At 47.1% G+C, this 20,039-nt stretch overlaps 1 protein-coding gene across 6 annotated transcripts in view; it reads left to right on the top strand.

Moving 5' to 3' along the window:
* The window catches only part of LOC139378448 (ankyrin repeat and sterile alpha motif domain-containing protein 1B-like), a 308,202-nt gene that overhangs the window by 95,429 nt on the left and 192,734 nt on the right, over positions 1–20,039 (top strand). For 3 of the 6 annotated variants that reach the window (XR_011628293.1, XM_071120627.1, XM_071120626.1), the window contains exons 5-7: positions 932–1,078; positions 7,804–7,879; positions 18,382–18,483. Coding sequence is in view for 3 of the 6 variants with exons in the window: in XM_071120627.1 (XP_070976728.1) it covers positions 932–1,078; positions 7,804–7,879; positions 18,382–18,483 (325 nt within the window). In the remaining 3 variants the exon portion in view is untranslated. Of the gene's footprint in view, positions 1–931; positions 1,079–6,916; positions 7,177–7,803; positions 7,880–18,108; positions 18,178–18,381; positions 18,484–20,039 lie in introns of those variants that run through there. The other 3 variants (XR_011628295.1, XM_071120628.1, XR_011628294.1) reach the window with 2 other exon arrangements.

Below are 20,039 nucleotides of genomic sequence, written 5' to 3'. Positions count from 1 at the left end.
TCTGCTGGAGTGGTGTAAATCTCGCGTTCTCTGGAGTGATGAATCACACTTCACCATCTGGCAGTCCGACGAATCTGGGTTTGGCTGATGCCAGGAGAACACTACCTGGCCCAATGCATAGTGCCAACTGTAAAGTTTGGTGAAGGAGGAATAATGGTCTGGGGATCTTTTTCATGGTTTGGGCTAGGCCCTTTAGTTCCAGTGAAGGGAAATCTTAACACTACAGCATACAATGACATTCTAGATGATTCTGTGCTTCCAACTTTGTGGTAACAGTTTGGGGAAGGCCCTTTCCTGTTCCAGCATGACAATACCCCTGTGCACAAAAGGGAGGTCCATACCGAAATGGTTTGTCGATTGGTCTGGAAGAACTTCACTAGTCTGCACAGAGCCCTGATCTCAACCCCATCGAACAGCTTTGGGATGAATTGGAACGCCGACTGCGAGCCAGGCCTAATCACCCAACATCAGCTCCCCACCTCACTAATGCTCTTCTGGCTGAAAGGAAGCAAGCAATGTTCCAACATCTAGTGGGAAGTTTTCCCAGAAGAGTGGAGGCTGTTATAGCAGTAAAGGGGGGACCAACTCCATCATAATGTGCATTATTTTTAAATTAGATGTTCGACATACGTTTGGTCCTGATGTGGCTTGTGGTCCTGACGGTCTGAAAACGATGTATGTAATACTGTAGTAACGGACAAGGGCCTGAATCAAATAACTCCACATTTAGAACTTAGAACTCCTGTCCTCTGGGCTTGAACCCCTCTCTCCTCCCCTCTCTCCTCCTCTCTCCTCCCCTCTCCTCCCCTCTCCTCCTCTCTCTCCTCCTCTCTCTCCTCCCCTCTCCTCCTCTCTCCTCCCCTCTCTCCTCCCCTCTCTTCCCCTCTCTCCTCCCCTCTCCTCCCCTCTCCTCCCTTCCCCCTCTTCCCAGGTGGTCTGTATGTTGGTGACCGCCCACCCCAACCTGATGAGCAGCCACGGGACAAGGCGCCACACGCCCCTGCACCTGGCCGCCCGCAACGGGCACCACTCAGCCGTGCACACCCTGCTGGAGGCCGGCATGGACGTCAACTCCCAGGTCAGCGGTCTAGGGGTCAGGGTCACTGTGGAGTCAGGGGTGAGCGGTTGGGGTATGGGTTGGGAGTGGGGTGAGGGGGGTGAGGGGGGCCACTCTGCATTTCCTCCTCAATACAACATGTTCTCCTGTAAAGGGAGGTAAGAGAGGTGAGCTAAAGGTCAACTCAGCCTGAAAGGAAAACTCCTCCCAAAAACCGTCTTTTGGTATTCGTTTCATTTTGTCAGCAATCAAGTTTTCAAGATATGTAACTTTCAAAATATAGAAATGATCCCTGTATGATGCATTTAGCATCACATGGTAGTCAGGGTGAAACCAGGCTTCAGCTTTGTAACAGTTCTCTTCCCTCCTGCAGATGTTGCTCCAGTAAATCTGACTGTCTCTTTAGCTCAAGATACACTCCCTCCTTGTAATGAATGTTTCAAGCCTGTCTCCTGTGTTTTTAATGAGTTGGTACAGTATCTGAGGACAATCTTCCTTCTCTTCAACCTCTTTCTGAATATGGTTTTGCGGTAATATTCGCAGAACACAGTAACGCACAGTTTGTGAGGGGCGATCGGAGTAGGTCAAGGATGAGTTTGAGGTGTGTGTGTTGTCTTCATACATACAGTATGGTACTGTGTGTGATTGCTTAAGATATAGAACACGTGTGTGTGTGTGTGTGTGTGTGTGTGTGTGTGGGGGGGGGGGGGGGGGGTGTAGAATGATGTGGTTATTGAAATAAGTTAATTATTGATGGGGAACAGAGAGGGAGACAAGGATGAGAGTAGTACGGGGTGGGGTGTTCCTGAGTTCATACACCCTCTCTCTCTTCACCCCTGCCCCTCTCTCTTCGCCCCCGCCCCTCTCTCTCTTCACACTCCCCTCTCTCTCTTCATCCCGCCCCTCTCTCTCTTCATCCCGCCCCTCTCTCTCTTCATCCCACCCCTCTCTCTCTTCATCCCGCCCCTCTCTCTCTTCATCCCGCCCCTCTCTCTCTTCATCCCGCCCCTCTCTCTCTTCATCCCGCCCCTCTCTCTCTTCATACGCCCCTCTCTCTCTTCACCCCGCCCCTCTCTCTCTTCACCCCGCCCCTCTCTCTCTTCACCCCGCCCCTCTCTCTCTTCACCCCGCCCCTCTCTCTCTTCACCCCGCCCCTCTCTCTCTTCACCCCGCCCCTCTCTCTCTTCACCCCGCCCCTCTCTCTCTTTACCCCCGCCCCTCTCTCTCTTTACCCCCGCCCCTCTCTCTCTTTACCCCCGGCCCTCTCTCTCTTTACCCCCGGCCCTCTCTTTCTTTACCCCCGGCCCTCTCTCTCTTTACCCCCGGCCCTCTCTCTCTTTACCCCCGCCCCTCTCTCTCTTTACCCCCGCCCCTCTCTCTCTTTACCCCCGCCCCTCTCTCTCTTTACCCCCGGCCCTCTCTCTCTTTACCCCCGCCCCTCTCTCTCTTTACCCCCGCCCCTCTCTCTCTTTACCCCCGCCCCTCTCTCTCTTTACCCCCGCCCCTCTCTCTCTTTACCCCCGCCCCTCTCTCTCTTTACCCCCGGCCCTCTCTCTCTTTACCCCCGGCCCTCTCTCTCTTTACCCCCGGCCCTCTCTCTCTTCACCCCTCACCCCTCCCAGCTCTCTTTTCTCCCCTCTCTCCTCCCCTCTCTCTCTCGCTCTCTCCTCTCTCTCGCTCCCCTCCCCTTCTCTCTCCCCTCCTCTCTCTCGCTCCCCTCCCCTTCTCTCTCCCCTCCCCTTCTCTCTCCCCTCCCCTTCTCTCTCCCCTCCCCTTCTCTCTCTCTCTCCCCTCCCCTTCTCCCTCTCTCTTCTCCCCTCCTATCTCTGCCTCTCTCCAAAGCCACACTGTCAGATCTGTGCTTTGACATTAAGGAGTGGAGGAACGTACAGACCCACAGATGGTGGGGTAAATAGCAGTGTGTGTCAGTGCCTAGTAAAATAATTACATTAAAGCCCATCGTTTGAATGAATAATGAATGAGGATATCTCTGTCTCTCTCTCTCCCTCTCTCTCTAATGATGAGGGGATTCTATATGAGAGACCTGCTGCTCTGTAGGCAGGTAGAGAACCAAGGGCAAAAGTTGAGCCTGCTGGATATAAACACACACACACACATTCAGACCCCCCCGACACACACCTTTATACTTCTTCAAGCTGTAAAGTGAATCTGAAACTGAGTGTCAAACTATATTGAAAGGCCCCGAGTTGCGCAGCGGTCTAAGGCACTGCATCACAGTGCTGAGGCATCGCTACAGCCTGGGGTTCGAAACCCCAGCTGTGTCACAGCCGGCCACGACACTGCTATCGAGGCGACGTTGAATAGCATGACTATACAAACAGGGTTTGAAGTGAGCACAATAACCCTACATGTGACCTAGCCTAATACAGCGTACTTCCGGCGCCGACAGAGATGGCCGCCTCGCTTCGCGTTCCTAGGAAACTATGCAGTTTTTTGTTTTTTTACGTGTTATTTCTTACATTGGTACCTCAGGTCATCTTAGGTTTCATTACATACAGTCGAGAAGAACTACTGAACATAAGAGCAGCGTCAACTCACCATGAGTACGACCAAGAATATTACTTTCGCGAAGCGGATCCTGTGTTCTGCCTTTCACCCAGGACAACGGAATGGATCCCAGCCGGCCACCCAAAAAAACGACTTCGTAAAAGGGGGAAACGAAGCGGTCTTCTGGTCAGACTCCCGAGACGGGCACATCGTGCACCACTCCCTAGCATTCTTCTCGCCAATGTCCAGTCTCTTGACAACAAGGTTGAGGAAATCCGAGCAAGGGTAGCATTCCAGAGGGACATCAGAGACTGTAACGTTCTTTGCTTCACGGAAACATGGCTCACTGGAGAGATGCTATCGGAGTCAGTGCAGCCAGCTGGTTTCTCCACGCATCGCGCCGACAGAAACAAACATCTTTCTGGTAAGAAGAGGGGTGGGGGCGTATGCTTCATGGTTAACGTGACGTGGTGTGGCCACAACAACATACAGGAACTCAAGTCCTTCTGTTCACCTGATTTAGAATTCCTCACAATCAAATGTCGACCGCATTATCTACCAAGGGAATTCTCTTCGATTATAATCACAGCCGTATATATCCCCCCCCAAGCAGACACATCGATGGCTCTGAACAAACTTTATTTGACTCTTTGCAAACTGGAATCCACATATCCGGAGGCTGCATTCATTGTAGTTGGGGATTTTATCAAGGCTAATCTGAAAACAAGACTCCCTAAATTTTATCAGCATATCGATTGCGCAACAAGGGGTGGAAAGACCTTGGATCATTGTTACTCTAACTTCCGCGACGCATATAAGGCTCTGCCCCGCTCTCCTTTCGGAAAAGCTGACCACGACTCCATTTTGTTGATCCCTGCCTACAGACAGACACTAAAACAAGAAGCTCCCGCGCTGAGGTCTGTTCAACGCTGGTCCGACCAATCTGATTCCACACTCCAAGACTGCTTCCATCACGTGGACTGGGATATGTTTCGTATTGCGTCAGACAACAACATTGACGAATACGCTGATTCGGTGAGCGAGTTCATTAGAACATGCGTTGAAGATGTCGTTCCTATAGCAACGATTAAAAACATTCCCAAACCAGAAACCGTGGATTGATGGCAGCATTCACGTGAAACTGAAAGCGCAAACCACTGCTTTTAATCAGGGCAAGGTGACCGGAAACATGACCGAATACAAACAGTGTAGCTATTCCCTCCGCAAGGCAATCAAACAAGCTAAGCGTCAGTATAGAGACAAAGTAGAATCTCAATTCAACGGCTCGGACACGAGAGGTATGTGGCAGGGTCTACAGTCAATCACGGATTACAAAAGGAAAACCAGCCCCGTCATGGACCAGGATGTCTTGCTCCCAGACAAACAAACTCACTTTGAGGACAACACAGCGCCACTGACACGGCCCGCTACCAAAACCTGTGGGCTCTCCTTCACTGCAGCCGACGTGAGGAAAACATTTAAACGTGTCAACCCTCGCAAGGCTGCAGGCCCAGACGGCATCCCCAGCCGCGCCCTCAGAGCATGCGCAGACCAGCTGGCTGGTGTGTTTACGGACATATTCAATCAATCCCTATCCCAGTCTGTTGTTCCCACATGCTTCAAGAGGGCCACCATTGTTCCTGTTCCCAAGAAAGCTAAGGTAACTGAGCTAAACGACTACCGCCCCGTAGCACTCACTTCCGTCATCAATAAGTGCTTTGAGAGACTAGTCAAGGACCATATCACCTCCACCCTGACACCTGACACCCTAGACCCACTCCAATTTGCTTACTGCCTAAATAGGTCCACAGACGATGCAATCTCAACCACACTGCACACTGCCCTAACCCATCTGGACAAGAGGAATACCTATGTGAGAATGCTGTTCATCGACTACAGCTCGGCATTTAACACCATAGTGCCCTCCAAGCTCGTCATCAAGCTCGAGACCCTGGGTCTCGACCCCGCCCTGTGCAACTGGGTACTGGACTTCCTGACGGGCCGCCCCCAGGTGGTGAGGGTAGGCAACAACATCTCCACCCCGCTGATCCTCAACACTGGGGCCCCACAAGGGTGCGTTCTGAGCCCTCTCCTGTACTCCCTGTTCACCCACGACTGCGTGGCCACGCACGCCTCAACTCAATCATCAAGTTTGCGGACGACACAACAGTGGTAGGCTTGATTACCAACAACGACGAGAGGTCAGTACAGGTGCATCAAAGCTGGGACCGAGAGACTGAAAAACAGCTTCTATCTCAAGGCCATCAGACTGTTAAACAGCCACCACTAACATTGAGTGGCTGCTGCCAACACACTGACTCAACTCCAGCCACTTTAATAATGGGAATTGATGGGAAATGATGTAAAATATATCACTAGCCACTTTAAACAATGCTACCTAAAATAATTTTTACATACCCTACATTATTCATCTCATATGTATACGTATATACTGTACTCTATATCATCTACTGCATCTTTATGTAATACATGTATCACTAGCCACTTTAACTATGCCACTTTGTTTACATACTCATCTCATATGTATATACTGCACTCAATACCATCTACTGTATCTTGCCTATGCCGCTCTGTACCATCACTCATTCATATATCTTTATGTACATATTCTTTATCCCCTTACACTTGTGTCTATAAGGTAGTAGTTTTGGAATTGTTAGCTAGATTACTTGTTGGTTATTACTGCATTGTCGAAACTAGAAGCACAAGCATTTCGCTACACTCGCATTAACATCTGCTAACCATGTGTATGTGACAAATAAAATGTGATTTGATTTGATTTTGACTGGAAGCCCCATAGGGCGGCATACAAGTGGCCCAGCACCGTCCTAGATAGGGGAGGGTTTGAGACATGCGTCTCGTCATTGTATACAGATCTCTGGATGGAGACAATGGAATATTTTCAATGTTCTGGCAATTGAATGTTCACATTTTTGTTTTGGAATTTCCATGAAAAAGCTCTATAGTCACTGTAAGGTCATTATTTCATAATACATTTGATGGGACTTCAAAAAGCACGTCTAGGTGGGTCATGTTTCGGAGTTGCAGCGACGAGACAAGGTCGTAACTGGCAATGGGAGAAAATGTGCTAAAAGAAAAACAACAGAAAGGCCCAACACCAAAACAAACCCCCCCTCAGTCTCCAGTCAAACAGATAGGAAGTCCGTCTTCTTTGTGAATCGATTTCCTCATTTTCCAGTGACATCACCAACTAATCGCCATTGGAAACGACACAGGAAGGGGTTTGAGGGGGGAAGTGGGGGAGGGTCTGCCGGTTTGGTTTCCTGTCCCTCTGTATGCGTGTGTGCTCCCTCCAAACTCATCGTCCAGTCACCTCTAGTTCCATGTCACCGTGGGTTGTGAAGCTTTTTGTCTTTTCTGGATTTGGATCTTTTGTGGTATTTGATGATCAGATGCCCTTTCATTGGCATGGTTTGACCTTTGAACTGTAAGGGTCAGTCAGACTCACCTGGATTGGGTGTGTGGGAACACAGGAGGAGCAGTTCTGGGTTTTGATTGGTCGATGTGTTGGATTTTTGGGGTCTTTCCTGGCTGCGTTGATAATACCTTGGTGATAGAGGAAAGACGAGGTATAGTGTGTGTGCATGCACAAGGCAGGAGCCTGGCTTGGTGTTAGTGTGAGAGATTCAGTGTGTGTGTGTGTCTCTGTGTGTTTTTAAAGTGCTTGTCTAAGTAATCACAGTTACTGTACACTAAATCTTTGACAACTATGCAAATCCAAGATGGCGCCCACAAGTTGATGTCCACAGTTTCTCTGCATTGCATCATGCCACCAATAGACGAATGTATTCTACAGGGCCTAATGCCACAAGCATCCAGGCCATATGGAGAGGGAGGAAACTGCTGTTTCCACCATGCGACTCTGTGTACAAAGAGTTTTCTTGGGCGATGTCTTATAATAAATGTTTTCTTTCTCTCTCCCACATCACTCTCCCCTCTCTTGCCTTCTATTATTTGGTCTCCTTCTCTCTTACTCTCTCTCTCTCTCTCTCACTCTCTCTCTCTCTCTCTCTCTCTCTCTCTCTCTCTCACTCTCTCTCTCTCTCTCACTCTCTCTCTCTCACTCTCTCTCTCTCTCTCTCTCTCTCTCTCACTCTCTCTCTCTCACTCTCTCTCTCTCTCTCTCACTCTCTCTCTCTCACTCTCTCTCTCTCTCTCTCACTCTCTCTCTCTCACTCTCTCACGCTCTCTCTCAGACGGAGAATGGCAGTGCTCTCCACGAGGCAGCTCTTTATGGGAAGATGGATGTGGTTCGTCTGCTGCTAGACTCAGGTGGGTGTCATGAGGGAGTCCATGTACCCCCCCCTCATACCTCTGTCCCTGTCCCTGTCTCTGTCCCTGTTCCTGTCTCTGTTCTTATGTCTATGTAAACCTGTCCCCTGTGTTTACCCCCCTCATACCTCTGTCCCTGTCTCTGTTCTTATGTCTACGTAAACCTGTCCCCTGTGTTTACCCCCCTCATACCTCTGTACCTGTTCTTAAGACTATGTAAACCTGTCCCCTGTGTTTACCCCCATCATACCTCTGTCCCTGTTCTTATGTCTACGTAAACCTGTCCCCTGTGTTTACCCCCATCATACCTCTGTTCCTGTCTCTGTTCTTATGTCTACGTAAACCTGTCCCCTGTGTTTACCCCCCTCATACCTCTGTCTCTGTTCTTATGTCTACGTAAACCTGTCCCCTGTGTTTACCCCCCTCATACCTCTGTACCTGTCTCTGTTCTTATGTCTACGTAAACCTGTCCCCTGTGTTTACCCCCCTCATACCCCTGTCTCTGTTCTTATGTCTACGTAAACCTGTCCCCTGTGTTTACCCCCCTCATACCTCTGTACCTGTTCTTAAGACTATGTAAACCTGTCCCCTGTGTTTACCCCCATCATACCTCTGTCCCTGTTCTTATGTCTACGTAAACCTGTCCCCTGTGTTTACCCCCATCATACCTCTGTTCCTGTCTCTGTTCTTATGTCTACGTAAACCTGTCCCCTGTGTTTACCCCCCTCATACCTCTGTCTCTGTTCTTATGTCTACGTAAACCTGTCCCCTGTGTTTACCCCCCTCATACCTCTGTTCCTGTACCTGTTCTTATGTCTACGTAAACCTGTCCCCTGTGTTTACCCCCCTCATACCTCTGTACCTGTTCTTATGTCTATGTAAACCTGTCCCCTGTGTTTACCCCCCTCATACCTCTGTACCTGTCTCTGTTCTTATGTCTACGTAAACCTGTCCCCTGTGTTTACCCCCCTCATACCTCTGTACCTGTTCTCATGTCTACGTAAACCTGTCCCCTGTGTTTACCCCCCTCATACCTCTGTACCTGTCTCTGTTCTTATGTCTATGTAAACCTGTCCCCTGTGTTTACCCCCCTCATACCTCTGTACCTGTCTCTGTTCTTATGTCTACGTAAACCTGTCCCCTGTGTTTACCCCCATCATACCTCTGTACCTGTCTCTGTTCTTATGTCTATGTAAACCTGTCCCCTGTGTTTACCCCCCTCATACTTCTGTTCTTGTTCTTATGTGTACGTAAACCTGTCCCCTGTGTTTACCCCCCTCATACTTCTGTTCCTGTTCTTATGTGTATGTAAACCTGTCCCCTGTGTTTATCCCAATACTGCTGCTCATCTATCTAACAGTATGTACACGTTCTGTTCTGGAGATATCAGCAGCACCAGCTGCCATAGCTTGAAAACAAGTCAAATTTTATTGGTCACATACACATGGTTAGCAGATGTTAATGCGAGTGTAGCGAAATGCTTGTGCTTCTAGTTCCGACAATGCAGTAATATCTAATAAGTAATCTAACAAATTCACAACTACCTTTTACACACAAATGTAAGGGATGAATAATAATATGTACATATTATATAATCATGTTTCATATCTGTGCTGTCATGCCCCTCTCCCCTAACTGTCAGTCAGTGTTACAGTAGATGTGGTGAGGGGGACAGTAGATGATATGGAGACGGAGAGAGGGGGACAGTAGATGATATGGAGACAGAGAGAGGGGGACAGTAGATGATATGGAGACAGAGAGAGGGGGACAGTAGATGATATGGAGACAGAGAGAGGGGGACAGTAGATGATATGGAGACAGAGAGAGGGAGACAGTAGATGATATGGAGACAGAGAGGGGGGGACAGTAGATTATATGGAGAAGAGAGAGGGGGACAGTAGATGATATGGAGACAGAGAGAGGGGGACAGTAGATTATATGGAGACAGAGAGAGGGGGACAGTAGATGATATGGAGACAGAGAGAGGGGGACAGTAGATGATATGGAGACAGAGAGAGGGGGACAGTAGATGATATGGAGACAGAGAGAGAGAGTAGATGATTAGAGAGAGAGAGAGAGAGAGAGAGAGAGAGAGAGAGAGAGAGAGAGAGAGAGAGAGAGAGAGAGAGAGAGAGAGAGAGAGAGAGAGAGAGAGAGAGAGAGAGAGAGAGAGAGAGAGAGAGAGAGAGAGAGAGAGAGAGAGAGAGAGTAGATATAGAGAGAGTGTGACAGTAGATATAGAGAGAGTGTGACAGTAGATATAGAGAGAGTGTGACAGTAGATATAGAGAGAGTGTGACAGTAGATATAGAGAGAGTGTGACAGTAGATATAGAGAGAGTGTGACAGTAGATATAGAGAGAGTGTGACAGTAGATATAGAGAGAGTGTGACAGTAGATATAGAGAGAGTGTGACAGTAGATATAGAGAGAGAGTGACAGTAGATATAGAGAGAGAGTGACAGTAGATATAGAGAGAGAGTGACAGTAGATATAGAGAGAGAGTGACAGTAGATATAGAGAGAGAGTGACAGTAGATATAGAGAGAGAGTGACAGTAGATATAGAGAGAGAGTGACAGTAGATATAGAGAGAGAGTGACAGTAGATATAGAGAGAGAGTGACAGTAGATGGTTAGGTTTGGAGAGGGGAGGCAGGTCTTGTATTACAGCAGGTAGGAAGATTAGAAGTGGTTTGGAGAGGGGAGGCAGGTCTTGTATTACAGCAGGTAGGGGGATTAGAAGTGGTTTGGAGAGGGGAGGCAGGTCTTGTATTACAGCAGGTAGGGGGATTGGAAGTGGTTTGGAGAGGGGAGGCAGGTCTTGTATTACAGCAGGTAGGGGGATTAGAAGTGGTTTGGAGAGGGGAGGCAGGTCTTGTATTACAGCAGGTAGGGGGATTAGAAGTGGTTTGGAGAGGGGAGGCAGGTCTTGTATTACAGCAGGTAGGGGGATTAGAAGTGGTTTGGAGAGGGGAGGCAGGTCTTGTATTACAGCAGGTAGGGGGATTAGAAGTGGTTTGGAGAGGGGAGGCAGGTCTTGTATTACAGCAAGTAGGGGGATTAGAAGTGGTTTGGAGAGGGGAGGCAGGTCTTGTATTACAGCAGGTAGGAAGATTAGAAGTGGTTTGGAGAGGGGAGGCAGGTCTTGTATTACAGCAGGTAGGGGGATTAGAAGTGGTTTGGAGAGGGGAGGCAGGTCTTGTATTACAGCAGGTAGGGGGATTAGAAGTGGTTTGGAGAGGGGAGGCAGGTCTTGTATTACAGCAGGTAGGGGGATTAGAAGTGGTTTGGAGAGGGGAGGCAGGTCTTGTATTACAGCAGGTAGGGGGATTAGAAGTGGTTTGGAGAGGGGAGGCAGGTCTTGTATTACAGCAGGTAGGGGGATTAGAAGTGGTTTGGAGAGGGGAGGCAGGTCTTGTATTACAGCAGGTAGGGGGATTAGAAGTGGTTTGGAGAGGGGAGGCAGGTCTTGTATTACAGCAGGTAGGGGGATTAGAAGTGGTTTGGAGAGGGGAGGCAGGTCTTGTATTACAGCAGGTAGGGGGATTAGAAGTGGTTTGGAGAGGGGAGGCAGGTCTTGTATTACAGCGGGTAGGGGGATTAGAAGTGGTTTGGAGAGGGGAGGCAGGTCTTGTATTACAGCAGGTAGGGGGATTAGAAGTGGTTTGGAGAGGGGAGGCAGGTCTTGTATTACAGCAGGTAGGGGGATTAGAAGTTGTTTGGAGAGGGGAGGCAGGTCTTGTATTACAGCAGGTAGGGGGATTAGAAGTGGTCTAATAAATAAAGTGGAACCGGAAAGCAGCAGCTCTACTAGCAAGTTGTTCAAGACCTTGTCCCCGTCTTCTTTTGACAAATACACAACACTTTGTGGAACCCAATGATATTTATCCCCCCAAAAATCTACAATAATTGCTTGTATCTTGGCCAGAAGGCCAGATGGTGCCTCTAAACATGACAACCGATGCCACAGTGCAGAAGCACTCACATTGTTAACAATAATAGTGTGTCCCCTATATGACATACGAGATAACAACCAATGCCATCTCCTCATCCTCCCTTCTACCATTTCAACCACCTCATTCCAATTTTGTTCCATAGTCCCCTCATCCCCTAGCTACACTCCAAGATACCCTTACACCATTCCAGCCCCCCTGGCAAGGCCACGATCCCTCATCCCCTAGGTACACTCCAAGATACCCTTACACCATTCCAGCCCCCCTGGCAAGGCCACGATCCCTCCAGACCATTTCCCAATCTGTGAAGCACAACTTTTTTTGCCAGTTTACCTTTGCAGAGGATGTTCCCTTAAACCGATCAACCATTAGACTCAAACTATCCACCTTCGCTTGATTTTTCACTAGAATAACTACATCATCAGCATATGCTGAGAGACGAATAGGAGGAATATCCTCTGAAAGGTTCACCCCTTCAATGTAACTTCTAATGTTATTTAGTAGTGGCTCTATAGCGATGGCATTTAACATTCCCGACAACAAACACCCTTGCCTAATACCTCTACACACTTTAATAGGAGCACTCAAGTCACCGTTAACTTTCAATACACTTTCAATGTCACCATATATCACCGTGATCATGGCAATAAAACCAGAGGTGAAACCAAATGCCTCAAAGTTGCGTCATAAGTATTGATGTTCAACTCGGTCAAATGCCCTTTCCTGATCAATTGAAATTAGACCAGCATCCAACCCAATAGCCATAGAGACGTCCAGAAAATCCAGAATCAGGGAAATGTTATCCTCTATCTGCCTGCCGGGAACACAGTAGGACTGGTCCATGTGTATGATGTGCCCCATCACCTCCCTCAGCCTGGTGGACAAAGCCTTGGACAGGATCTTATCATCAGTGCACAGGAAGGCCACCGGCCTCCAGTTCTTCACCTCCATAGGGTCACCCTTTTTTGGCAGTAGGTTGAGGACAACCCTTCTGCAGCTTATCGGTAGTAACCCCCTGGTCAAACTATTGGTAACTCCTGTTAGCCAATCCTCTCCCAACATAGCCCAAAAAGACTTTAAAAAAGTCAACAGGAAGCCCACCATTTCCATGCCTTTCAATGCAGTGTATATCTCCTGCAAAGACAATGGTTGCTCAAGTTCACCCTGAGCTTCTGGAGCCCATCAATAAACTGTTGTCACTGTTATATCCTCTTTGTCCTCACACTTGTAGAGCTCAGCATAGAACTCTACTACCCTCTTTGTACTTTATCTATGGCTAGGGAGCTCCTGTCCAACAGCTGATTTGAAGCAAATAATAATTCCTCTCTGTTCATTATTTTTCTCTGAACCAAAGAAAAATTGAAAATTACTTCTCACCAATGCCTCTGTGCTCTGTTACCCAGCAGGTCTGCCAATGCGGCTTCTTTTATCTTGAGGGCTTGAGTATGACCTCGATCTCCTGTGGTCTCAACTAACGTCAGAACGTTCACTATTTCAGACTCTGGGGTGTTGATCTGGTGATGTCTGTGGTGACATTCATTGTGTATTGATTACAGAATTGTTGAACCTTGATTTTCCCTATATCCTACCACTGTTGGAGGGATACAAAACTGGCCTTTTGAGACCTTCATCTCTCCCAGAAAGAAGTGACTGAAGTGACCATCACTCAATAAAGTGATATTAAAATGCCAGTATGCACTTTTGGGTTTTACAGCGTTAATGTACACCACCTCTGTTACTAAACAATGATCACAAAAACCCACTGGGGTTATCACACTTGATTTACAGACCTGAGATTGATGCTCAAAACAATAAAACCTATCTAACCTGGCCAGAGAGATGGTGTTCTCTCTCACTTGGGCCCATGTGTACTGTCTCGTGCCTCCCTGTTGGCTCCACCACATATAACAGTTCATGTGGTGTTTTAAGGTGTTTTAAGATGATGATATGGAGAGAAAGAGAGGGGGACAATAGATGATATGGAGAGAGAGAGGGGGACAGTAGATGATATGGAGACAGAGAGAAGGGGACAATAGATGATATGGAGAGAAAGAGAAGGGGACAATAGATGATATGAAGAGAGAGAGAGAGAGGGGGACAATAGATGATATGAAGAGAGAGAGAGGGGGACAATAGATGATATGGAGAGAGGGGGACAGTAGATGATATGGAGAGGGAGAGACTGGACAGTAGATGGTATGGAGAGAGGGAGAGAGAGGGACAGTAGATAATATGGAGAGTGAGAGAGAGAAGGGGACAGTATATAATATGGAGAGTGAGAGAGAGAAGGGGACAGTAGATGATATGGAGAGAAAGAGAGGGGGACAATAGATGATATGGAGAGGGGGAGAGGGGGACAATAGATGATATGGAGCGAGAGAGAGAGGGGGACAGTAGATGATATGGAGTGAGAGAGAGGGACAGTAGATGATATGGGGAGAAAGAGAGGGGGACAGTAGATGATATGGGGAGAGAGAGAGGGGGACAGTAGATAATATGGAGAGAGAGAGGGGACAGTAGATAATATGGAGAGATAGAGGGGGACAGTAGATAACATGGAGAGAGAGAGAGGGGGACAGTAGATGATGTGGAGAGAGAAGGGGACAGTAGATGATATGGAGAGAGAAGGGGACAGTAGATGATATGGAGAGAGCGAGAGGGAGAGACGGGACAGTAGATAATATGGAGAGAGAGAGAGAGAAGGGGACAGTATATAATATGGAGAGGGAGAGAGGGGGACAGTAGATGATATGGAGAGAGGGAGAGGGGGACAATAAATGATATGGAGAGAGTGGGACAGTAGATGATATGGAGCGAGACAGAGGGACAGTAAATGATATGGTGAGAGAGAGAAGGGGACAGTAGATGATATGGAGCGAGAGAGAGGGACAGTAAATTATATGGTGAGAGAGAGAAGGGGACAGTAGATGATATGTAGAGAGCGAGAGAGAGGCAGTATTTGATATGGAGAGAGAGGGAGTGGGACCGAGACAGATGATGATGTGGAGTGAGAGGGGGGGGGGCAGTAGATGATCTGGAGAGAGAGAGAGGGGGACAGTATATGATATGGAGAGAGAGTGGGGGACAGTAGATGATATGGAGAGAGAGAGAAGGGGACAGTAGATGATATGGAGAGAGAGAGAACGGGGGCAGTAGATAATATGTAGAGAGGCAGTAGATGATATGGAGAGAGAGAGAACGGGGGCAGTAGATAATATGTAGAGAGGCAGTAGATGATATGGAGAGAGAGAGAACGGGGGCAGTAGATAATATGTAGAGAGGCAGTAGATGATATGGAGAGAGAGAGAACGGGGGCAGTAGATATTATGTAGAGAGGCAGTAGATGATATGGAGAGAGAGAGAACGGGGGCAGTAGATAATATGTAGAGAGGCAGTAGATGATATGGAGAGAGAGAGAGAGAGAACGGGGGCAGTAGATAATATGTAGAGAGGCAGTAGATGATATGGAGAGAGAGAGAGAGAGAACGGGGGCAGTAGATAATATGTAGAGAGGCAGTAGATGATATGGAGAGAGAGAGAACGGGGTCAGTAGATAATATGTAGAGAGGCATTAGATGATATGGAGAGAGAGAGCGAACGGGGTCAGTAGATAATATGTAGAGAGGCAGTAGATGATATGGAGAGAGAGAGAGAGAGAGAACGGGGACAGTAGATATTATGTAGAGAGGCAGTAGATGATATGGAGAGAGAGAGAGAGAGAACGGGGGCAGTAGATATTATGTAGAGAGGCAGTAGATGATATGGAGAGAGAGAGAGAGAGAACGGGGACAGTAGATAATATGTAGAGAGGCAGTAGATGATATGGAGAGAGAGAGAACGGGGGCAGTAGATATTATGTAGAGAGGCAGTAGATGATATGGAGAGAGAGAGAACGGGGACAGTAGATAATATGTAGAGAGGCAGTAGATGATATGGAGAGAGAGAGAGAGAGAACGGGGGCAGTAGATATTATGTAGAGAGGCAGTAGATGATAAGGAGAGAGAGAGAACGGGGACAGTAGATAATATGTAGAGAGGCAGTAGATGATATGGAGAGAGAGAGAGAGAGAACGGGGACAGTAGATATTATGTAGAGAGGCAGTAGATGATATGGAGAGAGAGAGAGAGAGAACGGGGGCAGTAGATAATATGTAGAGAGGCAGTAGATGATATGGAGAGAGAGAGAGAGAGAGAACGGGGACAGTAGATATTATGTAGAGAGGCAGTAGATGATATGGAGAGAGAGAGAGAGAGAACAGGGACAGTAGATAATATGTAGAGAGGCAGTAGATGATATGGAGAGAGAGAGAGAGAGAACGGGGACAGTAGATATTATGTAGAGAGGCAGTAGATGATATGGAGAGAGAGAGAGAGAGAACGGGGACAGTAGATAATATGTAGAGAGGCAGTAGATGATATGGAGAGAGAGAGAGAGAGAACGGGGACAGTAGATATTATGTAGAGAGGCAGTAGATGATATGGAGAGAGAGAGAACGGGGACAGTAGATAATATGTAGAGAGGCAGTAGATGATATGGAGAGAGAGAGAGAGAGAACGGGGTCAGTAGATAATATGTAGAGAGGCAGTAGATGATATGGAGAGAGAGAGAACGGGGGCAGTAGATAATATGTAGAGAGGCAGTAGATGATATGGAGAGAGAGGGGGGACAGAGGCAGTAGATGATATGTAGAGAGGCAGAAGATGATATGGAGAGAGAGAGAACGGGGGCAGTAGATGATATGGAGAGAGAGAGAGGGGGGTGGGGGCAGTAGATAATATGTAGAGAGGCAGTAGATGATATGTAGAGAGAGAGAACGGGGGCAGTAGATGATATGGAGAGAGAGAGAGAGAGAACGGGGACAGTAGATATTATGTAGAGAGGCAGTAGATTATATGGAGAGAGAGAGAGAGAGAACGGGGGCAGTAGATAATATGTAGAGAGGCAGTAGATGCTATGGAGAGAGAGAGAGAGAGAACGGGGGCAGTAGATATTATGTAGAGAGGCAGTAGATGATATGGAGAGAGAGAGAGAGAGAACGGGGACAGTAGATATTATGTAGAGAGGCAGTAGATGATATGGAGAGAGAGAGAGAGAGAACGGGGACAGTAGATATTATGTAGAGAGGCAGTAGATGATATGGAGAGAGAGAGAGAGAGAACGGGGACAGTAGATAATATGTAGAGAGGCAGTAGATGATATGGAGAGAGAGAGAACGGGGGCAGTAGATATTATGTAGAGAGGCAGTCGATGATATGGAGAGAGAGAGAACGGAGACAGTAGATAATATGTAGAGCGGCAGTAGATGATATGGAGAGAGAGAGAGAGAGAACGGGGACAGTAGATAATATGTAGAGAGAGAGAACGGGGGCAGTAGATATTATGTAGAGAGGCAGTAGATGATATGGAGAGAGAGAGAGAGAGAACGGGGACAGTAGATAATATGTAGAGAGGCAGTAGATGATATGGAGAGAGAGGGGGGACAGAGGCAGTAGATGATATGTAGAGAGAGAGAACGGGGGCAGTAGATATTATGTAGAGAGGCAGTAGATGATATGGAGAGAGAGAGAGAGAGAACGGGGACAGTAGATAATATGTAGAGAGGCAGTAGATGATATGGAGAGAGAGAGAGAGAGAACGGGGACAGTAGATATTATGTAGAGAGGCAGTAGATGATATGGAGATAGAGAGAGAGAGAACGGGGACAGTAGATTATATGTAGAGAGGCAGTAGATGATATGGAGAGAGAGGGGGGACAGAGGCAGTAGATGATATGTAGAGAGAGAGAACGGGGGCAGTAGATATTATGTAGAGGCAGTAGATGATATGGAGAGAGAGAGAGAGAGAGAACGGGGACAGTAGATAATATGTAGAGAGGCAGTAGATGATATGGAGAGAGAGGAGGGACAGAGGCAGTAGATGATATGTAGAGAGCGAGAGGGGGACAGTAGATATGTAGAGAGAGAAGATATGGAGAGATAGAGAAGGGGACATTAGATGGTATGTATAGAGAGAGAGAGAAGATATGGAGTGAGAGTGAGTCTTTGTCCTACCTCCCACTCCTCTCCCCACTTATTTTCCTCAATCGCTTCCTGTTTCCTCTGTTGTCTTTTTGCACTTCCTGTGAAGAACCCGGACGGCCATATTGTTTTTGTTCGGGGGGCTTATTTAGATGAGAGTGACAGGCCTGTACTGGTTTACTGTCTGACCCCTGTCATCCACCCAACCTTCTCTTTTGTGTGTGTGTGTGTGTGTGTGTGTGTGTGAGAGAGAGAGATACAGGATGGACGTGGCTAGCTTCCTCTGTCAGTAAATTGTCAGACAGAAATACAGTATGGATGATTTCTCCAAGTGAGTCTATTTAGGATCTTTGTCCTCCTACACGCAACACTTTACAGTGCTTCCCCTTTAAAATGTGTATATAGATTTACTTGTTAAGGGAGTGTGTGCAGGAGGCTAGATTTATGTGTGTGCTTGCTCGTGTGTGAGTGTGGGGTGGTGTCGGCTGGGTGCCTGTCTGACCCATGGTTTCGGTCTTCTGTCTGTCTGTTGCAGGTATTGATGCCAACATCACAGACTGCCAGGGAAGGACAGCTCTGGAGATCCTCAGAGAACACCCCGCACAGAAGTCCCAGCAAATCACTGCACTCATGCAAGGTAACACACATTAACATACACATGCATTAAAACCACACACACGCATTAACCACACACACGCATTAACCACACACACACGCATTAACACACACATGCATTAACACACACACGCAAACCTCTTAAGGCTAGGGGGCACTATTTTCATTTTTGGAAAAATAACGTTCCCAAAGTAAAAAGGCTATTTCTCAGGACCAGATGCTAGAATATGCATATAATTGACAGCTTAGGATAGAAAACACTCTAAAGTTTCCAAAACTGTAAAAATATTGTCTGTGAGTATAACAGAACTGATATTGCAGGCGAAAGCCTGAGAAAAATCCAATCAGGAAGTGACTCTTATTTTGAAACCTCTGCGTTCCTATGCATCTCTATTGACCATTGAAAGGGATATCAACCAGACTCCTTTTTCTATGGCTTCCCTAATGTGTCTACAGCCACTAGACATAGTTTCAGGCTTTTATTTTGAAAAATGAGCGTCAACGACAACATTGCCTCAGTGGTCAGGTGGTGGCTCTCAGAGTGATTTGTGCGTAATAGACAAATGCGGCCATTGTTCTTCTCGCTCCTACTGAAAAGCCTGGTTGATATATTATCAAATAGATATTTGACAAACACCTTGGGGATTGATTATAAAAAAACGTTTGCCATGTTTCTGTCAATATTATGGATCTAATTAGTAATTTTTTTTGGCGTTGTCGTGACGCAATTTCCGGTGGATTTCTCAACCAAACGTGTACAAGAAAAGGAGGTATTTCGGCTATAAAAATAATCTTTATGGAACAAAATTAACATTTGCTGTCTAACTGGGAGTTTCGTGAGTGAAAACATCCGAAGCTCATCAAAGGTAAATTATTTAATTTGATTGCTTTTCTGATTTTCGTGACCAAGCTTCCTGCTGCTAGCTGGACATAATGCAATGCTAGGCTATCGATAAACTTACACAAATGCTTATCTTGCTTTGGCTGTAAAGCATAATTTCAAAATCTGAGATGACAGGGTGATTAACAAAATGCTGTGTTTCACTATATTTCACTTGTGATTTCATGAATATGAATATTTTCGAGTAAGATTTTTTGTCCGTTGCGTTATGCTAATTAGTGTAGTTGATGACAATTCTCCCGGATCCGGGAGGGGTAGTTAAAAGTTAACACACACACGCATTAACATACACACATGCATTAACATACACACACACATGCATTAACATACACACACATTAACACACACATTAACATACACACACACATGCATTAACATACACACACATTAACACACACACACATTAACATACACACACGTGAGCATGTGTTTACACACCGCTCTCTCTCTCCCTCGTCGTGACAGTGTACGTGGTTGTTTAGAGTACCGGGCGGTGTAGTGTCCGGATGTGTGCAGATTGATACAAGTCGTTCCAGGAAGTGTATCTGTCCAATGGGGAACGAGAACAATGTGAGCCCTCTGTGTTGCTCTTCCTATACACAGGGCGGAGGGGGATTCTCTTACGCAACCTAATGCTTCAGCCATTGTCTTCTGCTCTCAGAGAACGATGCACTGTT

This window comes from Oncorhynchus clarkii, chromosome 21 (assembly GCF_045791955.1).
Source record: "Oncorhynchus clarkii lewisi isolate Uvic-CL-2024 chromosome 21, UVic_Ocla_1.0, whole genome shotgun sequence".
Lineage (NCBI taxonomy): Eukaryota > Metazoa > Chordata > Actinopteri > Salmoniformes > Salmonidae > Oncorhynchus > Oncorhynchus clarkii.
The sequence above is the reverse complement of the archived record's forward strand: the minus strand, read 5'-3'. Positions and strand labels throughout refer to the sequence as shown.